The sequence below is a fragment of the Ixodes scapularis genome, unplaced genomic scaffold (assembly GCF_016920785.2).
Source record: "Ixodes scapularis isolate PalLabHiFi unplaced genomic scaffold, ASM1692078v2 ptg001275l_1___fragment_3__unscaffolded, whole genome shotgun sequence".
Lineage (NCBI taxonomy): Eukaryota > Metazoa > Arthropoda > Arachnida > Ixodida > Ixodidae > Ixodes > Ixodes scapularis.
This window is the reverse complement of record NW_024610134.1, coordinates 284,816-310,761: the sequence shown is the minus strand read 5'-3', so window position 1 is coordinate 310,761 and position 25,946 is coordinate 284,816. Positions and strand designations below refer to the sequence as shown.

The 25,946-nt window shown below is 46.2% G+C and overlaps 1 protein-coding gene across 1 annotated transcript in view; it reads left to right on the top strand.

The window, feature by feature from the left end:
• The first annotated feature begins 20 nt into the window (after window positions 1-20).
• LOC115324150 overlaps window positions 21-25,946 on the top strand; it is a 43,190-nt gene continuing 17,264 nt past the window's right edge. The window contains exons 1-4 of the mRNA XM_040223482.1: window positions 21-113; window positions 3,133-3,272; window positions 4,596-4,607; window positions 5,023-5,208. Of these exons, the coding sequence (XP_040079416.1) occupies window positions 21-113; window positions 3,133-3,272; window positions 4,596-4,607; window positions 5,023-5,208 (431 nt within the window). The remainder of the gene's footprint in view (window positions 114-3,132; window positions 3,273-4,595; window positions 4,608-5,022; window positions 5,209-25,946) is intronic.

The window sequence follows — 25,946 nt, the reverse complement described above, 5'->3', positions numbered from 1 at the left end:
AGAAGTTTTGTCGTCCGATGATGATTCCACCGGACTTCAATTTCGACAGTATCAAGGATGCCTTTGTGATGAAGTTCCCTGAACTTGGAGGAACGGACAGGGTGCTCATCCAGGTATGTCTGAAGAGGGGTGGCAATCAATTGGTCAAACGACGTTTTAGCGAACGCCAACTTTTCATCGAAAAACACTTTAGCGAATAGTCACAGAGTAGGCACGGGCGGGTGGGCCAAATTGGTTAACATTTTTGTAATGAGCCGCCGCAGACACGCTGCAAAGCGGCCTAAGCACAGCGCGCGCGAAGGGGGGGGGGGGGGGGGGTTAACACTCGCTTTTGTTATTCACTAAAACGTCGGTTCACTCAAATGGCGCTGTTCGCTAAAACAACATTCACTGATGTTATGGGGATCTAGAGATGGAAACGAGAGCGCATGGGGACGTCAGAACGCCAAGCTCAGGTTCTAACGATGAGTGGGTATACCTAAAGCTCAGCCTTTGTCTCCACTGCACCCGTCGAACGCGTTCGAATGCGAAAACCAAACGCCCGCGTTCTGCCTTCTAGCGCGTTCGGCGAGTGCAGAGGAGACACCTTTAGGTGTACCCACTCATTCCAACCAGGGTTGGTTCTGACGCCCCCGCGCGCTCTCGTCTACTCCTCTCCCTCAGTTCCTCGGCGCGTACGCGCGACGCCATGCACCTTGACTGGAAGTGACTAAACGCACGATACGGAGACTGTACGCTATACACACGACGCGCAGACTGTGGCCGCGAAACGCCAACAATCTCAGTCTTAGGATGGTTTGTTAAAACATATTAACCCACCTAACCCACTCGTTGCATAAAAAAAAAAAATAAATATATATATATATGTATATATATATATATAATGTGTAGTTTATTTTGAAGCCATCTAATATTTACTGTGATAATTGTAAAACAAGATGCTAACATCACCAAATATTTGACAAAAAAAGAATATTCCCACAGTAGAGAGTTTTAGTAGATCGTGTTTTCAGGCCACGCTAATCGCAGCGGGAGCTCGCGCTGCCACTTCGATGCATGCTCTGAAGCGCGCGCTCGCAGCGGTAGCGGGCCTTTGAAAACGATCTACTAAAACTCCCTAGTTTTCTGGATTTAATCCTGGCTCCGTGCATGGGAAGCGTCCATCCCTATCACAAGGACATGCTCCAGCTGTAGCAGTCCATTTTGACAATTAATTTTGTGAACGACCAAAGAAGTTTTGTGTCGTGTGTGTGGCTATTTCTGGTCAAGGTGCACGACGTCGCGCGTATAGCATTACTCATGTTGGAATCTGCCATTGTTTATTCCTGTCATTTTATTCCATTTAATGCGAGAGTATTAAGTGGTCCCATGGAGCAAGCCGACGTCATCTGCCAAACGGCAGCTAAATTCCCCTCTCCCAGTGTAGCGAAGTGAAGCCGCGGTCTGAAGCCTCCTAGCTTTGGAGCCGCACAAAACGCCACCGAAATTAAGCCGAAACCTGAGGGATGTGGTCTCCGCGCGTCAGTTTTAAGGAGCGCCACCCTATGGTGCTGTGTACCCGTACCCCCATCGTGCCGGTAAAAGGAATCGGCTGGGGGTGGGGCCAGCCCAGTCGGGGAGACTTCAAAGTGGCGGCACGGCCATGTCAGCGCGGCACGGCCACTTCACGATGCCGCGGGCAAAAACGACATTCATGCTGTCGCATTCACAACTCATCAGAAATGCTTAGGTGTACCTTGAGCCTTTTTTGCTTACAACTGTGCAAGTAATTTCAGCGCATGTCCTATCGCAGGCAAACGTCCAGTGGACCACATCATGATGTAGCTAGTCTGATGCAAATACATGTATATTAAAATCAATCAACCAAAACCTCTATTCGCTTATACAACTAATGCTCCCGCAAAAAAATCAGCAACCGGAAGCATCAGGTAGAAACTTTCTTAGAGTCCGTATTTAATGGCGAATTTCACTGGGCGTATTGGAGCGCGCCTGGATCAGTTGACCAGATCCGGAATGGAGTGCACGATCTGAACGGGGTCACGCCGCCTACGGATCCCCAGTGGAACATGACCACTGCTCCGAGATCGGCGGATGCCTTCCCGTCATTCAACTGCCTGGGAATCCCCTTTCCGCGGCCGTTGCGGTCGTTTCGAAGACGTTTTCGCGATCGCGGCGCTAACACGTGTTTGACGCACGAGTGGCAGGAATCTCAGGAGCTTCTAGCAGATTGCCGGAATGCCCATAGTGTGGCAAAACCTTCTCTTCTTCTTCCTGGAAAATGAACCGGCTGTCGAGCCAAGGGGTAAGCAAGCGGCCATTACGAATTCTTCTGAGGCGAGATGGGCGTGATCAGGCGAGATGCCCCACGGGAAAGGAGTCACGTGTGTGCGCCGAGTGCTGGCTCGGCTGGTTTCCGGTTTAATCCGCCGAAATCGTCGGAGTGACTTTTCTCGGATCCAGATCAAGATCTGGAGCGGGAGCTAATCCAAAACGACCAGTGGAACACGTCCGTCTCGATCCCGATCGCCCAGTGAAATAGGCTCGCTCCATAAAAGTCGATCCCGGTGCCCTCCAAAACGACCAGTGGAATTCGCCATTACTAGTCATATTTCGTAACGAAGATTTCAAGTCTCAACTCCTAGTGCACAAAAATAAAAGCAGTGGTTATTCTGCCGGCAGTAGGCAGAATAACTTTTCCGTTATTCTACTGCCTGTTGCTTCCAATTTTAAGTTGTTATTCTCCAGGCACATTTGATAGGACACATGTTTCATAGACACTTGTTACACGAGTTGCATGCTGTAGGGACATTTCATTGCACATTTATCATTGGGGCGCCTGTTAACCTACCCAGCCCAACCGTTTACACTGCATCGTGGCGACAGTCTGCGGCGGCTCAAATCAAAAATGTTAACCCTCCCACGCACGTTCAGACAGCTAAAAGGAGGCGACTGCCGGTAGAATAACAGAAAAATTGTTCTCGGCTGCCGGCAGAATAGCCACTTTCTAAATAAAAATACTTGCATGCTTTTAGCATAGTATTCCTAACACCGTCAGTTCTTTATTTTTAATTTTTTAATCTTGTCTTTGGTTTCTGTTTAGAATTTAAAATTATTTGAATGTAACCTTTGCAGGTCCTTGATGTAGAACTGGACGAGTACCTAGACTGGGATAATACCACAACCTTGGTCGCGGGCTCCAAGATGAGAGCTACACGGCTGGCGCCCCAAGAGTTGACCCCACCTCCTGCTCCTGTAGCCGCTTCACCAGAAGTGTATGATTATTTTTTAGAGGTGTTTTAATAGCGAGTTTGTTTTACAGCACTTGTGCCTACGTGTGCCCAAGCATGCCCACTCGCAGCGTGGAGCAGGTTTGTTTCAGTGGGCGCTGCAGGAGCGGGTGCACTTTCCGAGTTTGTTCCAGCACCAGCACTGCACGTGTGAATGCACTCGCTGCACCAAGAAAATCGAATATGTGCCAGGATGCAATCCAGTCATGCATTACTCAGACGAGATGCGAGAGCAGACGATGGGGGTTTGTCTGTTACGAGCTGCTGTTTGCACGAAGAGGATCCGAATAAAAAACTAGGCTTTCTGCTAGAAATTGTGTCCTGTGAGAGAGTGTATCGAACTCGAGTTTGTATTGCAATTTTCTCGCTATTTCATGAAGGAAGCAATCAACAATCCATACTTTTGCAAGTTTTGTTACCGTACAGTCGCTGAAATGTACGGATGAGGTATGATCAAAACCGCTCGCGGAGCTTGGCAACCCCAACACTATTTTTGCTCTCGCCTTCGGCTTTTTTACCTTTTCCCCTGCATGCACCTGCAAGATTGTCCCAGACGACGGTGACCATGGCGAGTTCGTTTGTGATTCACCGTCGCTGGAGCTGGTCGCCAGTGGGTCGCAATCGAAATGGACAGCTTCCGACATCTCTTTGCTGCGATCAGTGTCAAAGACTTCAATAAAACAAGCGATGCCGTAGACATAATAGTATACATGCATGCTTGCATGCTTGAAATGCGGAAGGTAAACGAGGAAGCTAAATCTTGAGACGCTGAAAGAGCAAAGTCTGTAAGCGCGTGCAAGGACACCCTGTGCAGTTGGCTGGTGACGTCAAACACCTTCCAGCCATGGCAGCCTTCCGAATTGGGGGGGGGGGGGGGGGGGGGATTCGACGGTCCCGTAAATATATTAATTTATCCACAAAACTATTGCGCCATTTTAATTGAAATATTTAGCAGGATTATAGGAACATACAATGGATCCTAGCAGTATAGTTACCACATATTTTATTTTTGGCATGTCCTGACCCTTCAACAATTTTACCGACGACTGTTTTTCACCTTTTTTCGGATTTATCCGAAAACATGGAAACCTAGCTATAAGGTGTTGAAGGAGTGTTAGTTCTACAGCTCATGCAGTTGTTTTTATGATGGCGAATTCGGGTGGCCAATCGCCAGCGAGAACGAGTTGGCGGATCCGGCAACCAGAAACGTGCCGGCGGCATGCCACGTGACCCTCAGCAACCGAACACGAAATGCCAGATAGTGGCAGTCTACTTCACCTCTTGCCCGTACGACACCACTAGCGAGAGCCTGTCGCCGCCGTCACCCATGTCCCAACGACTTGGATTGACTCTCGTAGCGGCTGCTAAAGTGACTTCAGATCAGTTACCTTCTTTTATTCATTTTTTTTCTCACAGACCTTCTCTTCCATTTCGGAAGGGGCGATACCGGATACAGTCTGGCGCCTATTCGCACAGACGTTCGGAGCTCGGGTGGAAAAAGCTCCGGAAAGTTGCCGGTGCTTGCCGTAGAACCACCACCCGAACAGTGCACGCCGGCCGGAAACTGACCACGCAAACACTATTCCCGGTTTTCGGGCAAAATAAGTTGCCGACAATTGACCTCCCAAATTCGCCATAAGTGTTTTCAATATTGCGGGACTGTGAGCTCTAAAGCTTATGCACCTGTTTTTATAGGTGTGTGTCATTGATATAATAACTTTGCTCACATCTTCAGAATGGAAGTGCCCATGATCCAGGAGGGTCCGAGCTCAACGTTGGACGCAAAGAAATATGTGTTTCCGCCGACGCCAAAGGACATTTTACGCAACCTTTCACAGGTCGCACAGAAGGCCAAAGTTCCAGTACAGCTCCGCCGCCGCATCGTCGAGTGGATATGTTTCGATCTTTTCAGGTACACACTGTGAGTATGCCCCTGTTCCTCTAATATGATATAGTGTTGTTCATAATCTTTAATATTTGGCATCTAATTCTGTTTTTGTCCTCTTACACTTTTTTTCTTGCAAACATTCTGTAATATAAGAAGAAAAACTACAAAATGCAATGCTGCACTAAGAAAGATTCAAGCTTTTGTCTTCATGTAATGAATGACCGGTATAGACTTGGCACAGTTTGTCTTTTAGTTGCCTTGCGGTAATTCAAAGTTACCTTACTGCAGTATACAATTAATTTGGAGCATTCGAAGGCTGTATGTCCAGACCTGGCTGACCTGTTTGGTCATGTCCCAGGGATTTGGAAGTTCTAGAGCTGTGAAAACCTCGTAGCGGTTTTGTTGCTTAAACTCCGAGTCGTGATTTCATCAGACAAAATACCTTATGTCCAACTGCGCTTCGGGCTGTCTTTTTTCAAACCCAGTTGAAAATTCCCAATAGATTCCAATATGAATTTCCCATTGGTACCAGTTAGGTTTTCGGACACCCAACGGCAACCATTTGGAACTAATTTAAGTTCCAACTGGAAAAATTATTTTAATTGGTGAGACCCATTGGCCAGTGTGTTTCCAATTGGAACTTACTAAAACAAATTGGTTCCAATTATATCCAGTTGGAATTGCAATTGGATCTAATTAAATTTTTTAGCTGGGAAGTGCGGTGGCATGCCGCTGCAATGCTCATTCTCTCAACGAGGAGAGGTTGCTAGTTGCACAGTGCGCAGCAGCATGCCAGTCCACTTTCTCTTCTTTCAATAATTAAGGAAAGAAGAAGAGAATGAGCGTCCTGCATTTGCACCATGCAGGCTTTATGTTAGTCAGCAGCCTTGGCGTGAATTGAGTTGTGCGTCGCGGTAGTCATCTTTGAAGTTGTGAAAGGGAAGCACGGACCATGTAGGAAAGCGGAGGAACTGCACGGGGACAAGGAAGTGGGAGGTAGAGGGTGCACTCGCAACTAGCAGTTTGCGAAAACTATCCATATATATATAGGGGGTATTATATACACCCTATACAACACCATATCTGTGGGTGCTGTTTAGAGTGCATGCTCAGAACAAGTTTACATTAATATGTTGGTAAGACCAGCAATCTTGATGGTGTGGAATGCACATTACAAAAGAACTGTGGAAGCTCGCCATCAACATGTGCTCAGCAGTCGCGCGCACAGCTATGGCCTTCGGTGAATGCTCCCGATAGTCTTGGCAGAATACCCAGTCACAGGTAGTTTCAATGCAACCCCTGTCCCAAAAATCCATAGTCTTTTGGCTATAATGGATACTGATACGTTGCTTATGCATTCGTTAAATAGCATAGTGTGATAACCTGTAACATAAGGTTTCCATTCCTTCTGGCTCTTTCGGTGCGGACCAACACCACCCCAGGCAGCACAAAAATATTGGACCAATAACGGACAAATATCGGTCAAAGTTTTAGGAAATAACGGTCCAATAATGATTTGCACCCCGGCTCCAGATCGGTCCAATAACTTGAACCGATAACGGGGAAAGTTTTGAGACCGATATCGCCAACCGTTCTGTGACCGATGTCGTCAACCGTTTTTCGGCCGTCTTTCAAAACCGTTTTACAGCCGTCTTTCAAAATGTTTTGTGGCCGTTATGGTTGAACCATTTTGGGATTTAAATGTCTTCTTGAAATACGTAAGAATGCGAATGACGTACTACAACATCAAATGTGAAACTCTTTATTTTCAATGGAAACGGATGCTTCATTTTAGAGGGAATCGGAGATGTCTGACCATCTTCGACTTGGACAAGGGGTATGGGAGCACTGCAAAAAAAGTTCACTCAATTTTATGGGTAAAAGTTCCGGGTTCCATAGTGCCAGCATGGTTTCCCTTAATCTAGAAACTGAACAGTCTGTTAAAAACAAGGCATATAATTTTGTAAAATGACGGAACGTCTATATTCCACTTAACAGACACTTATCCGTTTTCCCATTTTATTGGTAAAAGTTGCTGGTTTTATATTGCCGGCAAGATTTCCCGTACCCTGGAAACTGGACAGTCTGTAAAAACAAGGCACATAATTTCGTAAAATGACGGAATGCCTGCAGCTCACTACGGAGGGCTATCCGTAGGAATTATGAAAGCTGTCGGCACTAAAAAATGAAGCACTATACCTTTCGGCCTTAGATAAGGCCAAAGTTACGAGCCATCCGTACCACCCGCACCTCCAATACATCAGGCGACTCCCCTGGAAGGGCTATACGTTTGCCAGGGGTGTCACCCGACGTATCGGAGGTGCAGGATTGGTGCGGATGGCTCGTAGCTATGGGCTTCAAGAAGACGGAAAGGTCTAGTGCTCCGTTATTTAGTGCAAACAGCTTCCATGTTCAAGCAAGCCGAAGTCGCATGAAACTTTTGAGGTATGGATTGGTATGGAGAGTTCATAGGCTCTGTCATTCAATATACTAACTTGCATCATTTTTTATCCTTACACAAAACAACAAGAGTTCAACAAGAAAAAGAGCACAGAACCTCTACTACTCATTGCCAGGATTTTGTTTGTGTGAGATCAGCTGCTCGTAGAGATGACAGCTGAACGAACGAACCAATTAAGAAGTTTTGCCACAATGCCTTTATTGGAAGAAGGCATGCCTTTGCTTTAAGTTGGGAGAAATTTTACATCACAGTTGTCCTTGCGCTCGCCATCTAGATGCCCCTCCATGCTTGTGCTTATAGTTGTCCTTCAATTGGAGACCTCTTCGATATCTTCATGGTGCATATAAGAGCAGCCTGAAATAAAGAGCAGAAGAGGATTCGAAATCAATACACAATCACAACAAGCTGTATATGACATACATGGTTAACATCAGCAAGCAACATGTTTACTACCTAGCCCAGCTCCTCACCTTTCTACTGCACATGATATATAAAACAAACCTCCCATAAATTGAACCAAAGTAAGAATTTGCATTGATTTGAATACCCAACACAACAAGTGCTTGAGAAATAAAACTAGCAAATTAAAATTTGCATAACCATTCAGTGATATTAAGCACAATCAAGTGAGCCCTATCTCCTTTAGAGTATAGACCGTTTTACTGAAAGAGGGCGAGAGAGAAAAGGGGAAAGGACTACCGGCGCTTTCCCCCTTTCTGATTGTGTAGAAAGAGTGAAAGTCCCGGATGAGAGGCTTTGCCGGTGTTGGGTGGCTGCTGTGCCCGAACTTTGTTCGTGCTTTCTTTCCTGTTTTAAACTCGCAAACTTAATTAGAGCCAGAGGCTTCGATGGCAACAGTCCCCCGGTCATCGGGACATCATTGCTGGGTCATAGGGTGCAGGAATAAAAACAGAAAGCATAGAATACTGTCCAAGGACATATGTAGCTTGCAAGGAACCAGGCAAGGCGAGAGCGGCTGCAATGTCTTTGAGCTCCATCACTTTCCACATGACCCCTGTCTCCGGCGGCAGTGGATTGCGTCCGTAAACCGAAAAGGCGTTTCCTCAACGCCATCCTCTCGACTTCGCTCGGAACATTTCGTGAATGGAGCGCGCACCGAACGCTGTACCGCCGATGAACATGGGGACAGGGACACGAAGATAAAAACAGGACTGCAAGACGATGTGTAGCAGCTCCCGGCGTTTACGAAGTTAACTGAGGTTCCCGTTTCGTGTATCGCTTGTTGATTACAACTAAAAGCGGCTACGTTGAAATAGGCCCATTGCAAGCAAAAATGTATAAATGGTTCATCATTTACAGTCATGCGGAAAGCAATGGAGCTTAAAAACATTGCAGCCGTACTTGCCTTGCCGGATTCCATGCAAGCTACATAGGTCCTCGGACAGTATTCGACACCTTTTGTCGTTATTCGTGCACCCTACCACCCAGCAATCGTGTCCCGGTGACCGGGGGACTGTCGCCATCGAAGACCATGGCTCTAATTAAGTTTGGGAGTTTGAAACGTAAAAGAAAGCGCGAACGAAGTTGGGGCTTTGCAGACGCCCAACACCGGCCGAGCCTCTCCATCCGGGGCTTTCACTCTTTCTACACAATCAGAAAGGGGGAAAGCGCCGGTAGCCCTTTCCCCTCTCGCTCTCAAAATGGCGCTATTCACGATAAAACGGTCTATACAGTAGGCTCGCGATAATTCAAACTCGGAGATTTAATACTTCTGGTTAAGTCAAACAAATTTCAAAACTTGGGCTGTCCCGCTACGTTTTCAATGTATTCATGACCCGCTTAATTTGAACGACGTTTTCGTGTAATTCATACTTTTTGTTCTCGCGGCCCCGTTGAGCGCACTTCTTTCCGAGCACCGGTGCACTGCGGAGAAGCAGCAGCTGTGAAGCTTGTTTTCACAGGCTTTGTTTTCCTGCGGTGCACTGGTGCTCAGTAAAAAGCACACTCTACAGGGCTAAAGCAGAGCAGAGCCGTACATATAGATCTTGGTATATGAAAAGAGCAAGCAGAGCCAAGGCCTGCATCGGACGCAGATAGAGGGTTCGACAATCTCTCTTGGCCAAACAGAAGCTGAAAATAATCCCCTAGCTATGGTAGCGAGAAACGGTTTTGATAAGTGCATTGGAGTTAAATTTAGTAACTCTCCATGGTTGAAAGTATGGTGCACGCACTGTTTCGATTATGGTTATGCAAGTAGATGTAGGAAACTAATGTTCCGCTTGATTTCTGTTTTGCTCAAATGGAGTCTGACCGCTTCGACGCCTGGTGTACGGATTACGTCAATCGTTCAGCTGGTTGCGCACGTTTTTTTATATTTTCTATATCTTCCACCGTGATTTTGTATGACCACGATCAAAACATCACTGCACCCCAGTCACCGAGAGTTACTCCGACGAGCTCATTAATTTTGTTTCTCACAACCACTGCCAGGATATTATGCGCGGCTGCTGGTTGGCCACATACGAATTTGTGAAAATGCTTTGGAACATGCCCAGCCCACCTTAAGCGAAAGGCGCCTCCTCATTTGCCTTCTATACATCCAAATGAATGGTTAAACTATCTCTATATACGTCTCTGAAGCAGAGGACACATGAGCAGCAAAAACGGGCGCCGCACGGCAGTTTCCATATCAATTTGCAAGGATGCTTTGATGTGGCGGCATGGCTTTATATCGCAGTGTTCACGCAAGTTGCTATAGAAACTGCAGCACAATGCCCGTTTTCATTACTCATGGCTCCCTGCTTAACAGTCCCTAATAGACAACTTTTTTTCTGGTTGAACAAACTTAATTTTGTTTTGAGGTGTCATGTGCTGTCTAAACAGTCCCTGATAAACAACATTTTTGAGGGTTGAATAAACTTGTGTCATAAATTTTACCAATGTTTCATGAATGGCATACCAGCTTATGACTAATGGGCCTGTGCAGAGGAAATCATGAAATGTCTGTTTTGTATGTGTAGCCATCCATATAGAAAATCATAATTTATCTTGCAACATATTTAGATGAACTTCTGATTATTTGAGCTTTTGATAATTCATGCGAAATTTGTGGCTTCCCGGTGTTTGAAATAATGAGAGTCTACTGTATGTCACATTCAAAATGATGGTTTAGCTGCTTGGGCTTAATTGTATCTGAACCTTTTCCTTTGGCAGTGAATTAAATGTAAAATAGTACAGCAATGTATAGGCTCTAGTTTGTGCACTGGCACAGGCTTGTGCAAATAGGTCAAACTAGCATTAAAGGGAGCTTGAAGCACTTTGTAAGAAATCTGAGTCAGGAGCAGACTTACATAGCATTTTGGCTCGTTAATTCAGTAATCGCACTAAACTTGGGCAAAAGTCAACGCAAACTGTATTTATTTTGAATATGTGCAGCAATTATAGCAGGGCATGCACTGAGCCTTTCTTCCATATGTAACCTGTCCAAAGCTTCGTGACATCATCGTTGGCATCCCCACGTCAGCGTATTGGCAAGCAAGGGTTGTCGAACCTTGCTAATGACGTCACTTTTGGTAGTCTTTATCTCCGTTCTTTCGCTCTGCTTTGCTCGGTGTGCCGCAATGAGCGGGGCAACGCCGACATTTTAATTAACGATTACGACGCTGCTACTAGCAAGATTAACAGAAAACTTTGACTTGACTCGGGATCTCTTTGGCTGGATTTTTGGGGGCTCATGGACTGGGAAGCGCAGTTTGTGGATAAGCATCCCAGCGTGTCCCTACTTGGCAACATGTGCCGCTTAGCATATCCAGTTCAATTCTAGCAGCCAAACACGGTATCCTGGCAACAGCAGTTAGACCAAGGCGTAATTCAAAGGTAGTCTAGATTGTGTTTACCGTTTATAAATGTCCAGGCACGCCTGTCAATTAGCCCATCCAGAGGCTTTCGGAGATGGTCACAAGAGCCAGCTCACTGTCAGCCACTCTGTCCCTCTGTGCACAGTGCCACCTTCATGAGCTCCCACTGAAGAAAAGAAATAATCTGAAAATTGTAATGACTGCAATGAGAACCAATCAGAACATCCCAGCAGCAGATGCTACAGCATTGTGTCTGGAATGCACCTCTGCGTTCTAGCATTCTATACCACCCACTCATTAAAGGTGGTCTCTAAGCGACAGCATTAAATGACGCCACAGAAGCCGGCATGCCCTGCTGTCGGATGAGACAACCCTGGCGGTTGGTTGACAACTTCTGGCAAAAAATATGAGCTAAAGGCAAACGTCATTGCTCTCGCAACATCCAAAATCCTGGCTGCTAAAGCTTCTGTGGACTGCCAAGCTGAGGGATATTCTCTTCCCCGCAGCAGAAACTACCTCAAAAGCCACGATGTTCACAGCCTGTAAAAAAATCCCATGGAAAGTCCGTTCAGGAGCAAATGGGTAGCTCTAGAGACAACCTGTTGCACTATGAAACCATTCCACAAATCTGCCATAAGCAGCACTGCCATAAGCAGCACTGCCATAAGCAGCAGCACTTCATTTAGAGTACAGAAGTTTGTGTTTTTCATACATTTCGAGATTAAATTGTATCTCTGGATTCTTCCAAGACTCTATAGTTTCCAAGCAGAGATTTACATTGGCAAGCTGGCTGAGTTCCTGAGTAGGAAGGTTTATGTGTCACACCACACGTGTCTTTTGCTGACATTCAGACAAAGAAAGGCTGAATATCCCTGATCGATGGTGATTAGGGTGGAAATCTTCAGGCTTTTGCAATCGCCAACTTCCTCAAAATTACCATTTTTCCAGTTCATAGACACCCTGCACGAGGTTGCGTTGGGTACCAATGGTCATTAACAACTGCATGAGTGACCTGCACACATATGTGGTAACTACTGGGTGTATCAAGGAGTGACCAGGCTCTTTAAATTCACTGAAAAATTCGGTTTCTTAACCTATCGCGCTATGACTTGTGCAGCGCTGCCCACAGATGGTGCACTTTTTTGTAAAATTTGCAAAGAGCAAACTTACCTGAGGAAAAGTAAAGAAAGAAAAAGGCTTAGCTCCTATGGAAATGCGGCGAAGGCAAAGGTTTTCAAACAATACGGCACCATTTCGCACGGGAGACAAGGGATGGCGCAAGCGGCCACAATGCCAACTGCGCCAACGAGCGAGCATACGGCACCGAAAGCTGGCGTCTTTAGCAGACAATCTTTTCAACTCAAAAGTAGAGTGCATTCCGCAGGCGGCGACAGTCGCAGAAACAAAAACAGGCGCGGTAACAACAAGGAACTGCAAAGCAGATGACAACGGTACTCCGAAAAAAACAGCCAAAATATCCCAACAAACCACTTTTCTAATCGATTATGTGTCCATTCAATTTGTTTCATCAGTAAGGATAATAAAATAATGCATTGGCAACTGATATCAGAAAAGCTCGTGCCACTTTTGAGTCGAAAAGATTGTCTGCTAAAGACACCAGCTTTCGGCGCCGTATGCTCGTCCCCCCCTCCCCCTAGCTTTCTTTTTATTGCCACAGAAAGTGGTGTACAAGAAAGGATGGGTTGCTCTTTTGTTCTAACTCAGAAGAGTAAATTGAAGGCTTTAGTAACAGCCAATGCTAATCAAACACTTTTCAGAATGCTTCTTTGTAAAAAAAGAAAAAGGTCACGCTTTGTTTTTTTGTGTTTGCATAATTAACTAGCTCCGCAAATGCAGCTATTTGTAATTCCGTGCGCAGACCAAGCAAGGGACCATGAACACTTACCAATTATCGTACCTACCAAGTGCTCAACCCCCAGCTCTCTATGGTTATCTCCATTTAGAGTGGGCGTTTGTTCGGTATTTTACAGTTTGTAATGTTGTTTGTTTTGAAAATCAAAATGTGAGATAAATCTAGCAGGGCGCTGTGGAAGCAGTGCAAGGGCCCTGTTTCACCTTTTACAAAGCATCCTGTCTCCAATGGCAGTAGAGGAACGGGGGGAGGGCTGATGCGCCTTCAGGCCCTTGCCGTGTTGATAGCTGCCATCCAGACTGGCAGCTCATCGGCAGCTTCTAGTCACCTGCAGTTTTTTCGTCATCATACAGACTTCCAGCAACATCATGAATAAGACCCAGACTGGCACTCTGGAACAAAAAAGAAATCAGAACTTGCTTCACGGATCAACAAAAGAACAAGTGCAACATGACACTTCTCTTGTCATCGACAGTGCAAGGACCATGACGACACCGCCGTTAAACTCAACCAAATAAGAAAAATTAACTTCTGCATGAAGTAATTGTATTAAGAACAGTGTGCATGTGGAGCTTAGATACCTACCGGTGCCTTAAAAGATCCAGGGAACTTCAAAACAAATTAAACACCACCTAGAAATAGCACAGCTCGCTTGATAGCCACATGCACAGCAATCAACAAGCCTTTTGACGTGTTCTGTAGTGCTGGGATAGAAATCGAAAATCAACACCGGAGATGTTGTCAAAATACTTTGGGGTAGTACAATGCGCAAGTTTATCCTGAAGCTACTGTTGATTACATTCACCTAAGGTGTTTAAGCTGGTTCACGCTGTTGCAACCGACTATGACCAAGTTGAACAAAACAGGGTTTTAAGTTGCTTACGAATAACATTGCTGCTGCGCAGCACGATCATAAGCTGTCACAAGAGGGTTGAAGACTGGTTTTGTCAGACTCAGTCGTAGCGGGTAGCAAAAGTGTGGACCAGCCTTTTAGACTAAAATTGCACCCAGCACTGGGTTTTGGACATGGTTACAAAAATGCTTTAAGAGACTCCCTTCAACTTTAACAGAACCTCAAGTATTTAAAAGTTGAAGTAGGAAGCCTTCACATTCAAAGCTGGATCTCCTTGATTTGAATGTGTCTCCACTGTACAAGCGAGAGCGCCTGGCAGGTGTGGGAGTTGGCTTGTGGCTGTCCCTATTCGCACACCGAGTGTGGATAGTTCTAATCCGCACTCCGAGTATGAATAATTTTGGATTCTTATCCGCACTCCGAGTGCGGATTGTGTTGGATTCTTATCCGCACTCAAAGTATGTGAGTAGACTCTAGTGTGAGTGCGGATTGCGTGCTGAGGCGCGGACATTGTACGGGGGTACTAGGAGATTAGGGTACGAAGGCGTTGGCACGAAGCCGTTGAGTGTGTTGGATTTTATTTGTCTGCACTTCGTGTGTGGTGCGATTTTGTTGCGCTATGAACAGAGTGGTTTAGAAGTTCTCAACTTTGTGTTGTGAATGACACTGGCTTTGAGCCTTGACCCAGGCAGCACAGGGTGTTGGGCCAATATTGGAAGAGCATTGGCAAAAAAAGGTCCAATGATGGTCCACTTTAGCCAATCTGCTTCCAATATTGGCTATACCATTATATGGAATCTTCAGTGATGGCCCAGCTTCTCCAATGACCAACCAATATTGGAAGCACATTGGCATAAAATGGGCAATATTGGCCTCTCAGTTCCATTGGCTTGCGAATATTGAATGGTCACTGGTATAAAATGGGCCATCTTGGCCTGTAAGTTCCATTGGCTTGCGAATATTGGATGAATACTGGAGTAAACCGGACAATGTTGGCCTGTCAGTTCCATTGGCTTGCAAATATTGGATGAACACTGGTATAAAATGGGCAATCTTGGCCTGTCCGTTCCATTGGCTTGCGAATATTGGACAAATACTTGCGTAAACCGGACAATGTCGGCCTTTGAGTACCGTTGGCTTGCTAACATAGGATGAATACTGGAATAAAATGGTCAACGTTGGTCTGTCCGTGCCGTTGGCATTCCAATATTTGATGGGGACTGGCATAAAATGGACACTGTTGGCTTGGCAATGTTTGATAAACACAAGCTTATAATGGTTACTGTTGTCCTGCTGGTACCATTGGCTCATTGTCATTTCAAGAACACAGTGGCATAGAATGATCGGTGTGTGTTACTCTGACAATACCATTGGCTTAATAGTGGAAGCATGTTTGAATACGCTGGTTTAGGCGCGTTCGTTTCACCTCAACAAGTTGAAATTGCTCGAGCGCTTGTAAATTTTATGTTATTTCTTCAAAACGCAATTCAGGTGCTTTTCGGCAAAGTAAACAAGACAATAACAAGGTACAGAACTTAATGGCGAAGATTTGCTCCTTCACTGTGCATATTAAGCAGTCGCCAGCGATATGGGCTCATCAGGACCGCCAACGGGAAAAAAAAGAAAGAAAAACGATGTCCGGGTTATAGAGTCAACATAATAGATTATCATGTTGACTCTATGATCTTGACAGCCACAATAAGAGCCCGAATGCCTCCTGCATGGCGCCAAGGCACTGATAGCAGACGACAATGTTGGTCTTGATTTAGAGTCTAGCCGGATGTTGGTCTTGATTTAGAGTCTAGCCCCTTTTTTTCCGCATTTGATTTATCATTGTCTCCTTAATTTTGACATTAGGCTTCGAGCTGATTTCGGAGCTTCGTGTCTGTCAGTCCCGTTTCGTCCTCTTGCTGTAGGGTTATCATGTCTAAGCAATCTCTACTACCTTGGTTTTTGGAAACCCGAATAGCAAATAACAGCAGAAACAAACGAAAGAATTCAAGAGAGAGAAGTATGCACGGGAGGGGTCGCGCCGACGGCCTCGGAACGGCTTCCCCTCCCATTTTCCCCACGCCGTCACTAATCTCTCCTTTGTGAGTGAAGAGGACTTGGCGACCTTGAGGGAGGAGGACACTGCGCATTCCTAAGCTGACAGTGCCGGGGAAGCTACGCGCCGGCCGGACCAGTCATCAGCTGCACCGCTCTCTGCGCGTGGTTGCGGGAAAGAGCGTGATCACGTGATTAAAAATAGACCTGCGATTAGTTCACCGGGCTTCTTAGCTTCCTCTGCACTCTCAGCTTAGGGGTGATGGAGTCCAGAACGCGAAACACACGCACACCCACACACCCATGCACACAGAAAGTGGGATCGCGTGCATCAAGGCCACACGATAAGGTAGCGACTGGAAGACGGTGGGGACGGTCTCCTCAATTTCCAACACGCGTATCCGCGAACTGCAAGTTGGCAGACGCGCTTCGCAATTTATGCATGTTTTTGTTTTTTTTGTGTGGCAGAAATAGCTCTTTTTTCCAAGGCACAAGAACGGCAAGATAATCGTGCGGATATCAGGGCACCGTGGTGTCCTTTTCTAAGTTGTCTGAGTGCATTTGATTGCTTAGCAGACTGTTCTTATCGGGCGAGGCGGCTCGGCATCTCCGCCATGGTTCTAGAGTTCCGATCACCAGCAGCGCATTTCGTCTTAGTGCCAAGTGCGATCTTCAACATGCGGATTGCCAGGACCATGGATATTCTTTCGACAGCGCCTGCACATCGGTGTTCTTCCTTCGTTGTGGGCATACGTGTGACCACTAGCTTCGACGGACCGAAGACACGACGGACCGCTCTCTCTTCCATGTGAGTGACAAGGAGATGTCCTCCTGACCATGGGGATAGGTATTCTTGCTACGCAATGTACGTTTTGTCACTATCCGATGAGTTTGAACCGTGTCGAACTCTGTGCAAGGAATCTCCGACGAGTTCAGCGTGTAATTCACAGCGATCGGCCCGAAAGGCCCTGTACAGCGCTATTTGTAAGTGCTTTTTATCTTAATAGACCGTGAGAGACGTTCTGATTGATTATTTCTGTGTTCGAAGTCATTTTTATCTAATTTTTCTTGTTAAAATGTGGCTGTCGTCTTGGCGGTATATGTGTGCTTTAGTAAAAAGTCCTCCCGGTAGGTCCAAAGCCGAATACCACAGAGCGTTGAGTAGTCCTTATTTGCCAAGGTTCGGCTTGTTGGGTGCGAGTGGAGTGTCGGTTATGTCACCGCGCTCTGCGAGTGATATTGCCAGTTATTGTCTTTACACGATAAGCTATTTTATGTGTGTGATTTATTTTAAGTTCTTGATTGATTCAAGCATCCAGTTCTGTTCGACTTTCAGGTTCTTACGTATAAAGGGTAATTATTGAACTCTTAATTTAGTAGTGCGTTTGACACTGGTGAGCTAAAGAGGGCGCCAGAGGTTGGATTTATAAATTGTAAATATTATGGAGGCAATATGACTACATTTATAACTACACATTTCTGTGCCGCGAAAGCCGTAAATCTTTAAAAAAAAATTTTTTTCAAATCAACGTAGAAATATTGGTGTTTACTTAAATAGCGAGATTGTAATTCCTAAGGCTTCTTAAAGCTAAATGAAAGGTTAAGGGACGCCATGACATTACAAGAGTAGAACTGAGCAATTTATGAAATAACCTTCGTACTATTTGATTAATTTTTTAAATCACTATGAATATTTTAATCTAGATCGATCGAGTTCTGAGTAACGACAAGTCGGACGAACAAAACAATAGTAAACGCCTGGGCCGTCTTGCTAGAAACAGCGTCTCAGCTTAGACGGGGGAAAAGAAAGCACTGTCAAAGCCAGCGTACGAGTTGAACGGGACTAAAACCTCGACTCAAGACGCTCGCGCGTCCCAGCCTTTACAGTGCTTTCTTTCACCCAATCTCAGCTGAGACATTGATTCCAGCAAGCCGGCCCCGGTGTCTTACCTGCGCATCTGTTTATTTTAGAAGGCAGTACTCAGTTTTGTACATACAAAATAACGAAAAATAATTCGCTCGAAAACAAAGTTTATAATATGGAAAAGTAAACATAAAAAATTCGGTAGGCCTTTCGAGATTTTATACTTGAGGAGCAACTGAACCGATTAATCGAATAGTTAATTAAATGGCGATTAATAATGAAGCTATGTTTTATTTTGATATTCATTTTTGACAAGCGTAAGAGAGAACTAAAAGCTTCTGAAACCCTTCACCCGGATGCAAACCCCCGCTTCTGTCTCTTTCAGAATCCTGTGGCCAGGCCCCTGCGTGGAACCCCTTTGCCCAGCCCTTTGCCCAGCCCTCTGCCCTGTCCACTACCGAGCCTGCTGCCGAGTCTGCCTAGGCTCCCCTGATTGCAGAATGTTTTAAATATTTTTATTCGGTTTAAATAAATTATGAACTGTCAAACGTTATGAACAATTCCTTTGCAAGCTTTAATGATTTCTAAAGTATCCAAATACGGTAAAATGGCTGCATTTATTAGATTTTAGTATCAGACAGAAAACAGTGTTGAGAAAAAAGGGCAAGATACTTGCTTGGTTCTCTGCACTGTTCTTGTGACGCTGGTTAGACCACTGGCTGAAAAATGGCATCCAATAATAGCATACACAATGGATGCAAAAAATAGCCAGTGTATAAAACTGGATGCCAATATTTAAGCCAATGTTGGAAGAGCCAGTGTGTAGGGCGCTGGGTGCCAATGTTGGTTCAGCCAATGGTGAAACCTCTATGCCAATATTGGAAAAAAAAGCGCAAACCACGTTGGTCCAACGTGGGCTAGAAAGTTGGCGAACCAGTGGTCCAACATTGGCACCAATCTTGGACCACCATTGGATCGGGTAGCGTTTTCGAAAAATGCCAACGTCAGACCAATATTGGAGTCATTTTTTTCCAACATTGAGCCAACGGGGGTCCAACAATGGTGTGCTGCCTGGGGACGAGTTTATAAAAATATTGGTGGTTCTGGTTTCAGAATTATAATAATTTGAAGCAAATGTTTTTGCTTCTATTAAAGCAAAATTAATTAGCATTGGGTGGTGCACTTCAGATTAAATGGTACTCACGCCACGGGGATCGGACACAGGCGATCAATGTATGTGTATGTGTTTGTCGCAGGGGAAGGGAGGGGTTAGGGGAAAGGGGTGGGTATGTTGTACCCACTCCAAAACTTAGAGAATCCCAAACACATCACATCACCCCCCCCCCAAAAAAAAAAGGAAAGAAAAGAAAAAAAGTTCTGGCGATAATTTTTTTTGGTAGGGTTAAATATATTTATTGACGAAAGAAAAAAAAAAGAAACTAGAGCAGCGTGCAATTTCTGACGTGTATTGTCTTGTGCTTAGGTGATGGGGGCAGTGGCATAGGAAGAGGGGGGGGGGGGGGGCTGCAGGAAAATCAGTCATTTTCAGTAAACAATACTATTAAAAAAAAGAACCCCCATTTCCTATGCCACTGCCCCCATGACCTCAGCACAAGACTACACACGTCTTCTGAACATTTTCAACACTACTAGATGAGGGAATGCTTGAAAAGTCCCTGGCATGGGCGTACCAACCGGGGGGGCAAGGAATGTGTTTTGCAGCCCCCCCCCCCCCCCCCCCCCCTTAAACAGCCGCCACTGGGCAGGGCAAACACTGGCCGGCGGCGCCGAAGGGATACCAAGGGCACCGCCCCCATGGGCTCGGGGGGGGGGGGGGGGGGTCGTTTGCCCTTTCACTCAAAAACAAGTTGGTACGCCACTGGTCCCCGGCCATTTGTTACTGTAGATTTTTCTTTTTAATAGAATGATGTGCACGTTTGTAAGTAGACGACAGATGTCATGGCTGTTTTGGGTGCGGCAGCAGCGGAAGTTTTGAACATCTGTGTGTGTGTGCGGGGGGGGGGGGGGGGGGAAGCAATTGCATCTTGAAAATTGTTTGCTTGTTGCCCCCCTTCCCCTTCCTACATTACTGCCCCCACCAACTAAGCACCGCAGAATGTTAATGTGCTGACCATGGCAAAGCTTCCGTTTTCGGAGTGCGAAAAGGGACAGACGTGCGAGTTTTAATTGCGAGCTGTCCACTATACAAGCGAGAGCACCTGCCAGGTGTGCGATTTTTAGACTGCAACTTTCTTGAGCATTTTAATCAAATCGTATAACCTATATCTTGTAAACCCTGATATGGGGAATGCTAAAAAAACGAACGAACATCTCAGGGTTTACAAGATGTCGACTAATTACCAGCTCGCCTGCACTCTATCACTGCTTACACATAACCTCTTTCCTCAGTCATGTAAGGTACGTACGTGTGCACCCCCGGGTTCTAGAAGTCACGAATATGACCGGGGTCAACTAAAACGCCATTAAGGCAAACAATAATAATCTTCATTAGCTACAGTAGTAGTACTCTGGGTGGCTCGCAAGGCTAGACATATATGCAGGGCCCGTAAGGGAGAAAACAACGGAAGTGACGAGCTTAACAGGGTCCTGTCAACACTTTCAAGCAACTCTAGGCCCGCGCGCCTGAACACCGACGACACGCAGAGCAGGTCGGCGCGGGGCACACGCCGTACGCGAGCGCTACGACGACGCCCAGCTTGAAGCGTGTTCTAAAAACCCGCTGAAACACGCTAAACGCCAGCACCCCAACCGCGCCATCCCGCTGGAAGCAGCTCAAAAAGCCAGCGCGCGCTGACCGAGATACGCTGTCGCAAGCGTGAGAAAGGACGAGACGACACGTCAAAGGAAAAACCATCCAATTCTTGACGCTTGTCGCCGTCCCGAACACATTCAAAGCGTTCGTTCTAAGATCCGTATCCAAGCGTTTGACAGCACAGCTCAGTTTAGCGCGCCTGGCACTTACAGCGTGTCCGAAGGACTCGCCGATAGCAACGCGAACTTTCGAAACAATCTGATCAGCGTCTCTGCAGTGCTCCGGTATCGCAGAACATTCACGGGATTCTCAAGATAGCGGCTAGCATTTACGCAAGGCTTGAACGAACAGCCTCCACAAGCGATAGCGATCGTTTCCCGAAGGCAGCCAGCATCCCTCAGAACTGCGACGCGACACGAAATCGCGGAGACCGCTCAAGCGTCGAAAAAAGTTAAGTATCATCCGAATTACGGTGGCAACGTAAGCTACGGTGCTCGGAAGATCATCCAGCACATGTAGATGATACTCTTCGGGCATGCATTATGAATATGAAATCGAGAAAACTTACCTAAACAATCATTTGACCCACGCACGTTGAAGGTTCAAACAGGCCTTCGTATGCACAGACGGGACGGAAAAGAATCCAGACTCCAGAAGCTGCTTGTGGCTTTGGATTAGACTTTGGATTGGCTGTGGCTTTGGATCGGACAAGTATACGACCGCGGCATATAGTTGCGGTTTCGACCCAACTCTACTGCAGTTTATATTTCGGTGGCCGGTGTCGCTACCATGGCCAGCCATTACAGGAGTTATCTTGTTCTCTACGCAGTTTGAAGTCAATTTTTTTGGGCGAGCAGAGATAATGTCCCAGCTTCTTCTCCTGCTACACGTTCCATGATAACCTTTGTTTGCTGACTGAAATCTACGTCAACTTATGTGCAAAAAAGAAAAAAAAAGGAACAGGGTGTTCGACATCTTAATTTAACTTGATTTTTTTTTATATGTGAGGATATGCAATATCTTAATTAATTATTAGATATTTGTTTTGAGTTTTTATGTTTTGCTTAAAAATTATTTGTATTTCTATTTTTTTTTTTTTTTTTTGTCTGAAGCTTTGGTTGAGTTGCGGGGCTCAGTAACAGCGGGTTATTTTGAGATTTTCATACACCAGTGACGTAGGTAGAGGGGAGGCGGGGGGAGCTGTCAGGGGGGAGCCCTCTTCCTCCTGCCTCTTTTTCATCCTTGTCCCTCCTTCTCCTCCCTCCTCCCCCTTCTCCTCCTCCTCCCTCTCGCTTGGTGCATTGTGGGAGACGTCCCATAATGCAACACGCGCGGCACCGCGGTGCATTATGGCACGTTTCCCATAATGCATCGCGCGGTTACGCCGACGGCGACGCGTCACGCCGACGCGTTACGGCTACCGTTACGGTCGCCGTCGGCGTAACGCTTTTTCGTTACGCGACGCAAAGCCGTGAGGAAAAAGCGTTACGCGACGCGAACGTGTCACGAAAAAGCGTTACGCCGACGCATCACGAAAAAGCGTTATGCCGACGCGTTACACGACGCCGAGGTGTCAGAAACAAGCGTTACGGCGACGCGTCACGAAAAAGTGTTACGCGACGCCGAGGCGTCACGAAGAAGCATCACGCCGTCGCGTCACGAAAAAGCGTTATGCGGACGCCTTACACGACGCCAAGGTGTTACGAAAAAGCGTTACGCGACGCCGAGGCCGAGGCGTCCCAAAAAAACGTTATGACGATGCGTTCCACGACTTCTCGGCGTCAGCGTGACGCTTTTTCGTGACGCCTCGGCGTCGCGTAACGCGTAAGCGTAACGCTTTTTCGTGACGCCTCGGCGTCGCGTAACGCGTAGTCGTAACGCTTTTTCGTGACACCTCGGCGTCGCGTAACGCGTAGGCGTAACGCTTTTTCGTGACGCATCGGCGTCGCGTAACGTTTCCACGTAACGCTTTTTCGTGACGCGTCGACGTCGCGTAACACTTTTTCGTGACGCGTCACGTAACACGTCGGCGTAACGCTTTTTTGTGGCGCGTCACGAAAATGTGTTACGCCGACGCTTTACTGTTACGCCGACGGCAACGCCGCTCAAGCCAGAAACGGACGCCTAAGAGCAGCGCTCGAAGATGAAAGAAACATCAATCAATTCAGGTTTTAAAGTCTGATGGTTAAGGTTTTATAGGCAAAAATGCTTATGTGTCTAAATATTCCTAGTGCATATGGAAGAATCCCGGCGATGTTGCCGCGACTTGGCTGGTGCAGTGCCGTCATTCGGTGGTTGCAAAACAGAGCCCGATATAGAACTTCATATATTTTCAGCAATATATTTTGGAAGCTGGCAGAAGCGGCAAATGTTGCCGTCATGTGGCCGTCATTTAGCCGGGATGCAGCAATATCTTTTGGAAGCTGGGAGAAACGGCCAATGTTGCCGTTATGTAGCCAGGATGCAGCAATATCTTTTGGAAGCTGGCAGAAACGGCCAATGTTGCCGTCATGTAGCCGGGATGCAGCAATATCTTTTGTAAGCTGGCAGAAACGGCCAATGTTGCCGTCATGTAGCCGGGATGCCGCAATATTGGTTGGACGCTGGCAGGAACGGCCAATGTTGCCGTCATGTAGCCAGTTTAGTTCCGACATCATGAATCCTGGCTCTAGACTGGTCAAGCTGGGCCCATATGGGGCCACCTTAACCATGCTGAGACCAATGTCGGCACAATATCTTCTGCTGCCTGGGACCTGGAACAGTCAAAGCTTCCAAACGGCTTCCTCTCTCTCCACGAAAAATCATCAAACTCGGATGGCTCCAGCTCAATAATTTTCCCCGATCCCAACTCTGAGCGTCCTTGATGCATTGACTGGACACGGCCGCCAGCCGAATGCTGGCACAGCGCTCGTGTCCAGTCTGTGTCTGCGCTTGATCTGACTGTGATGATGTCGAAATTCAACTGCAGAGGCTTTGATTCTTCTAGGTGGTTCTGTGCAGGCAAAGCATCCAGTATTTCGGGCAGCTGGATGGCTATGTGCCCCTTGTGATAGCTTAAAAAGGACGTTGGGGTTTTGCGAGTCATTTAGCAGAACCCCTCACGCTCACCTGAAGAAGCAAGAAACGGGCTCCCGCAGTACATATATTATTTACCTTTGTATTTCCTAGCTGTTCTCGTGGGTCGCTGTTTAAAGGGCCCCTGATTCACAAAGCAACAGTTTATTTTTCATGTGAGATTGCTAATTAGGGTATCAAGTCTCCGTAAAAAAAATTGCTTCCCTTCAAAATTGCATTTATTTTTAATAAAAGATGGAAATATGAATTTCATTTCAAAGTGCCCGCCCGATTAGTGACGTCACACTGTCTCCACCTGTGGCCTAAGAGGTTGGAAGGAGAGAATCATTTTCTTCAGCCAGTGTTGCAGCTCCGAGAAGCAAGCAAAACGAAACTTCACCTGCACTCAGAGGAGCAGAAGCTCCGTGAGCCAACATATATGCCTTTTTCATTTTTTTTTTATTTATACTTTTTTGAGCACAGGCAAAGTTTCATTTAATTCGCCTCTTGGCACTGTAACAGTGGTTGAGGAAGAAGAGAATTGTTTCCTCCTAACTGCTCTGACCCTTTTGGCAGCACATAGGAACGGTTTGATGTCTCACTACTCCAAATAACCGCACTTGGAAATGGGTTTAATATTTCTGGCTTGTATTTAAAAAAGTGGTACAGATCCCAGCTGCGTCGTACTCTGCTTGAGGAGGGGGAGGACAGGAGGGAGAGGAGTATTAGAGAAAAAAAAAAGGGTTTTGAGGAGGAAAGTCGGAGAGCTTTTACTGCGGTGCTCGGTTCGTAGCAGACAATGCATTTTTCTTTCCTTTTTGTGTTCGTAAGAAGACGATTTGCGGTGTTTTCGTGTTCTGTTTTTGTCTATGAATGACATTTAAAGCAAATGGATCCTTTGCGATCGATATCTCGGCTCGCTCTGTTAGAAAAAAATGAATTCTGAATCTTGCCATGGCTGCAACCGAAATTGGACCTCAGTAGGTGCCGCCGCAAAGACTCCGAATGCATATATTAAGCAAGGGTTTGTGCGGTACATATACATCCCTTGTCGACCCTATTCAGTTCTGTAGTCTACGGAGCCATTCATCACGCATGTGCGTTTCATGATCACCAAAAACGGTGCCAATAGCAAAGACTCAGAAGAAAAAAACGGATGCGAACAAACACGTAGCCAGCGGGCAAGTCAGGGACAATGGGAGACGAGTGCTGTCCGTCCCCTAAAACAGGCGGCATTTCCACGTTTTCCCTCTGTTTCTTTTTTTCTTTTTTGAAAAAAAGTTTTGGGGTAGCATTACAACTTCCCTCCTCAACCGCCCCCTCTCGCTCTAATTCTTCTCTCTCTTTTTTTCCTCCTCTCTAATTTCCCTCATCTCCTCCTCCTCCTCGAGCGGAGTATGACGCTTCTTGGATCTGTACCAAAAAGTAGTATGCGATTCTGGAGTGAGGCAGTTTTTGGATGGTGTCTTAAAACTCTTTTAGCTGATTTTCCAAAAAAAAATATATATATTTTGAATGTCAGGGGCCCTTTTCATACATGGGGCTGCGGACTGTGAGGTAGGTTTGACTCCTGTTGGGGGTGCAGAAATATCTTTTATCCCCGAATCGGGGGCGAACACGGGTGGGAAGCGGAGGTGGAATGAAAGGGCGGAACGGTCGAACACTCAATGTCAAATCATTACTGCGACAAACACATTCTGCGTTGAAAATAAAAGCGCACTATTTCGCTTCTTTGCAAAGCTTACTTCCTTTTACCTTGATGCTTTTGAGGTAGAATTGCACGTCAGCCGAATCCAGCACTTAAAGTTGGATATGAGCCTTGTGCCGCTGGGGAAGCCAATCAACGCCATCATGGAGACTTAAATTCTAACACAAATAAGGAATTGCCTTGTTTCTCATTGTTTAAATCCTTGTCATTGTGGGTATTTGGTGAATTGTCAAAGGCTCACCACTGAGTACTTCCAGTTCCGAAAGGATTGTTTGTCACAACTACTTGATTTCTTATTCGCCTTTGAAGTCAAGGTGGAAA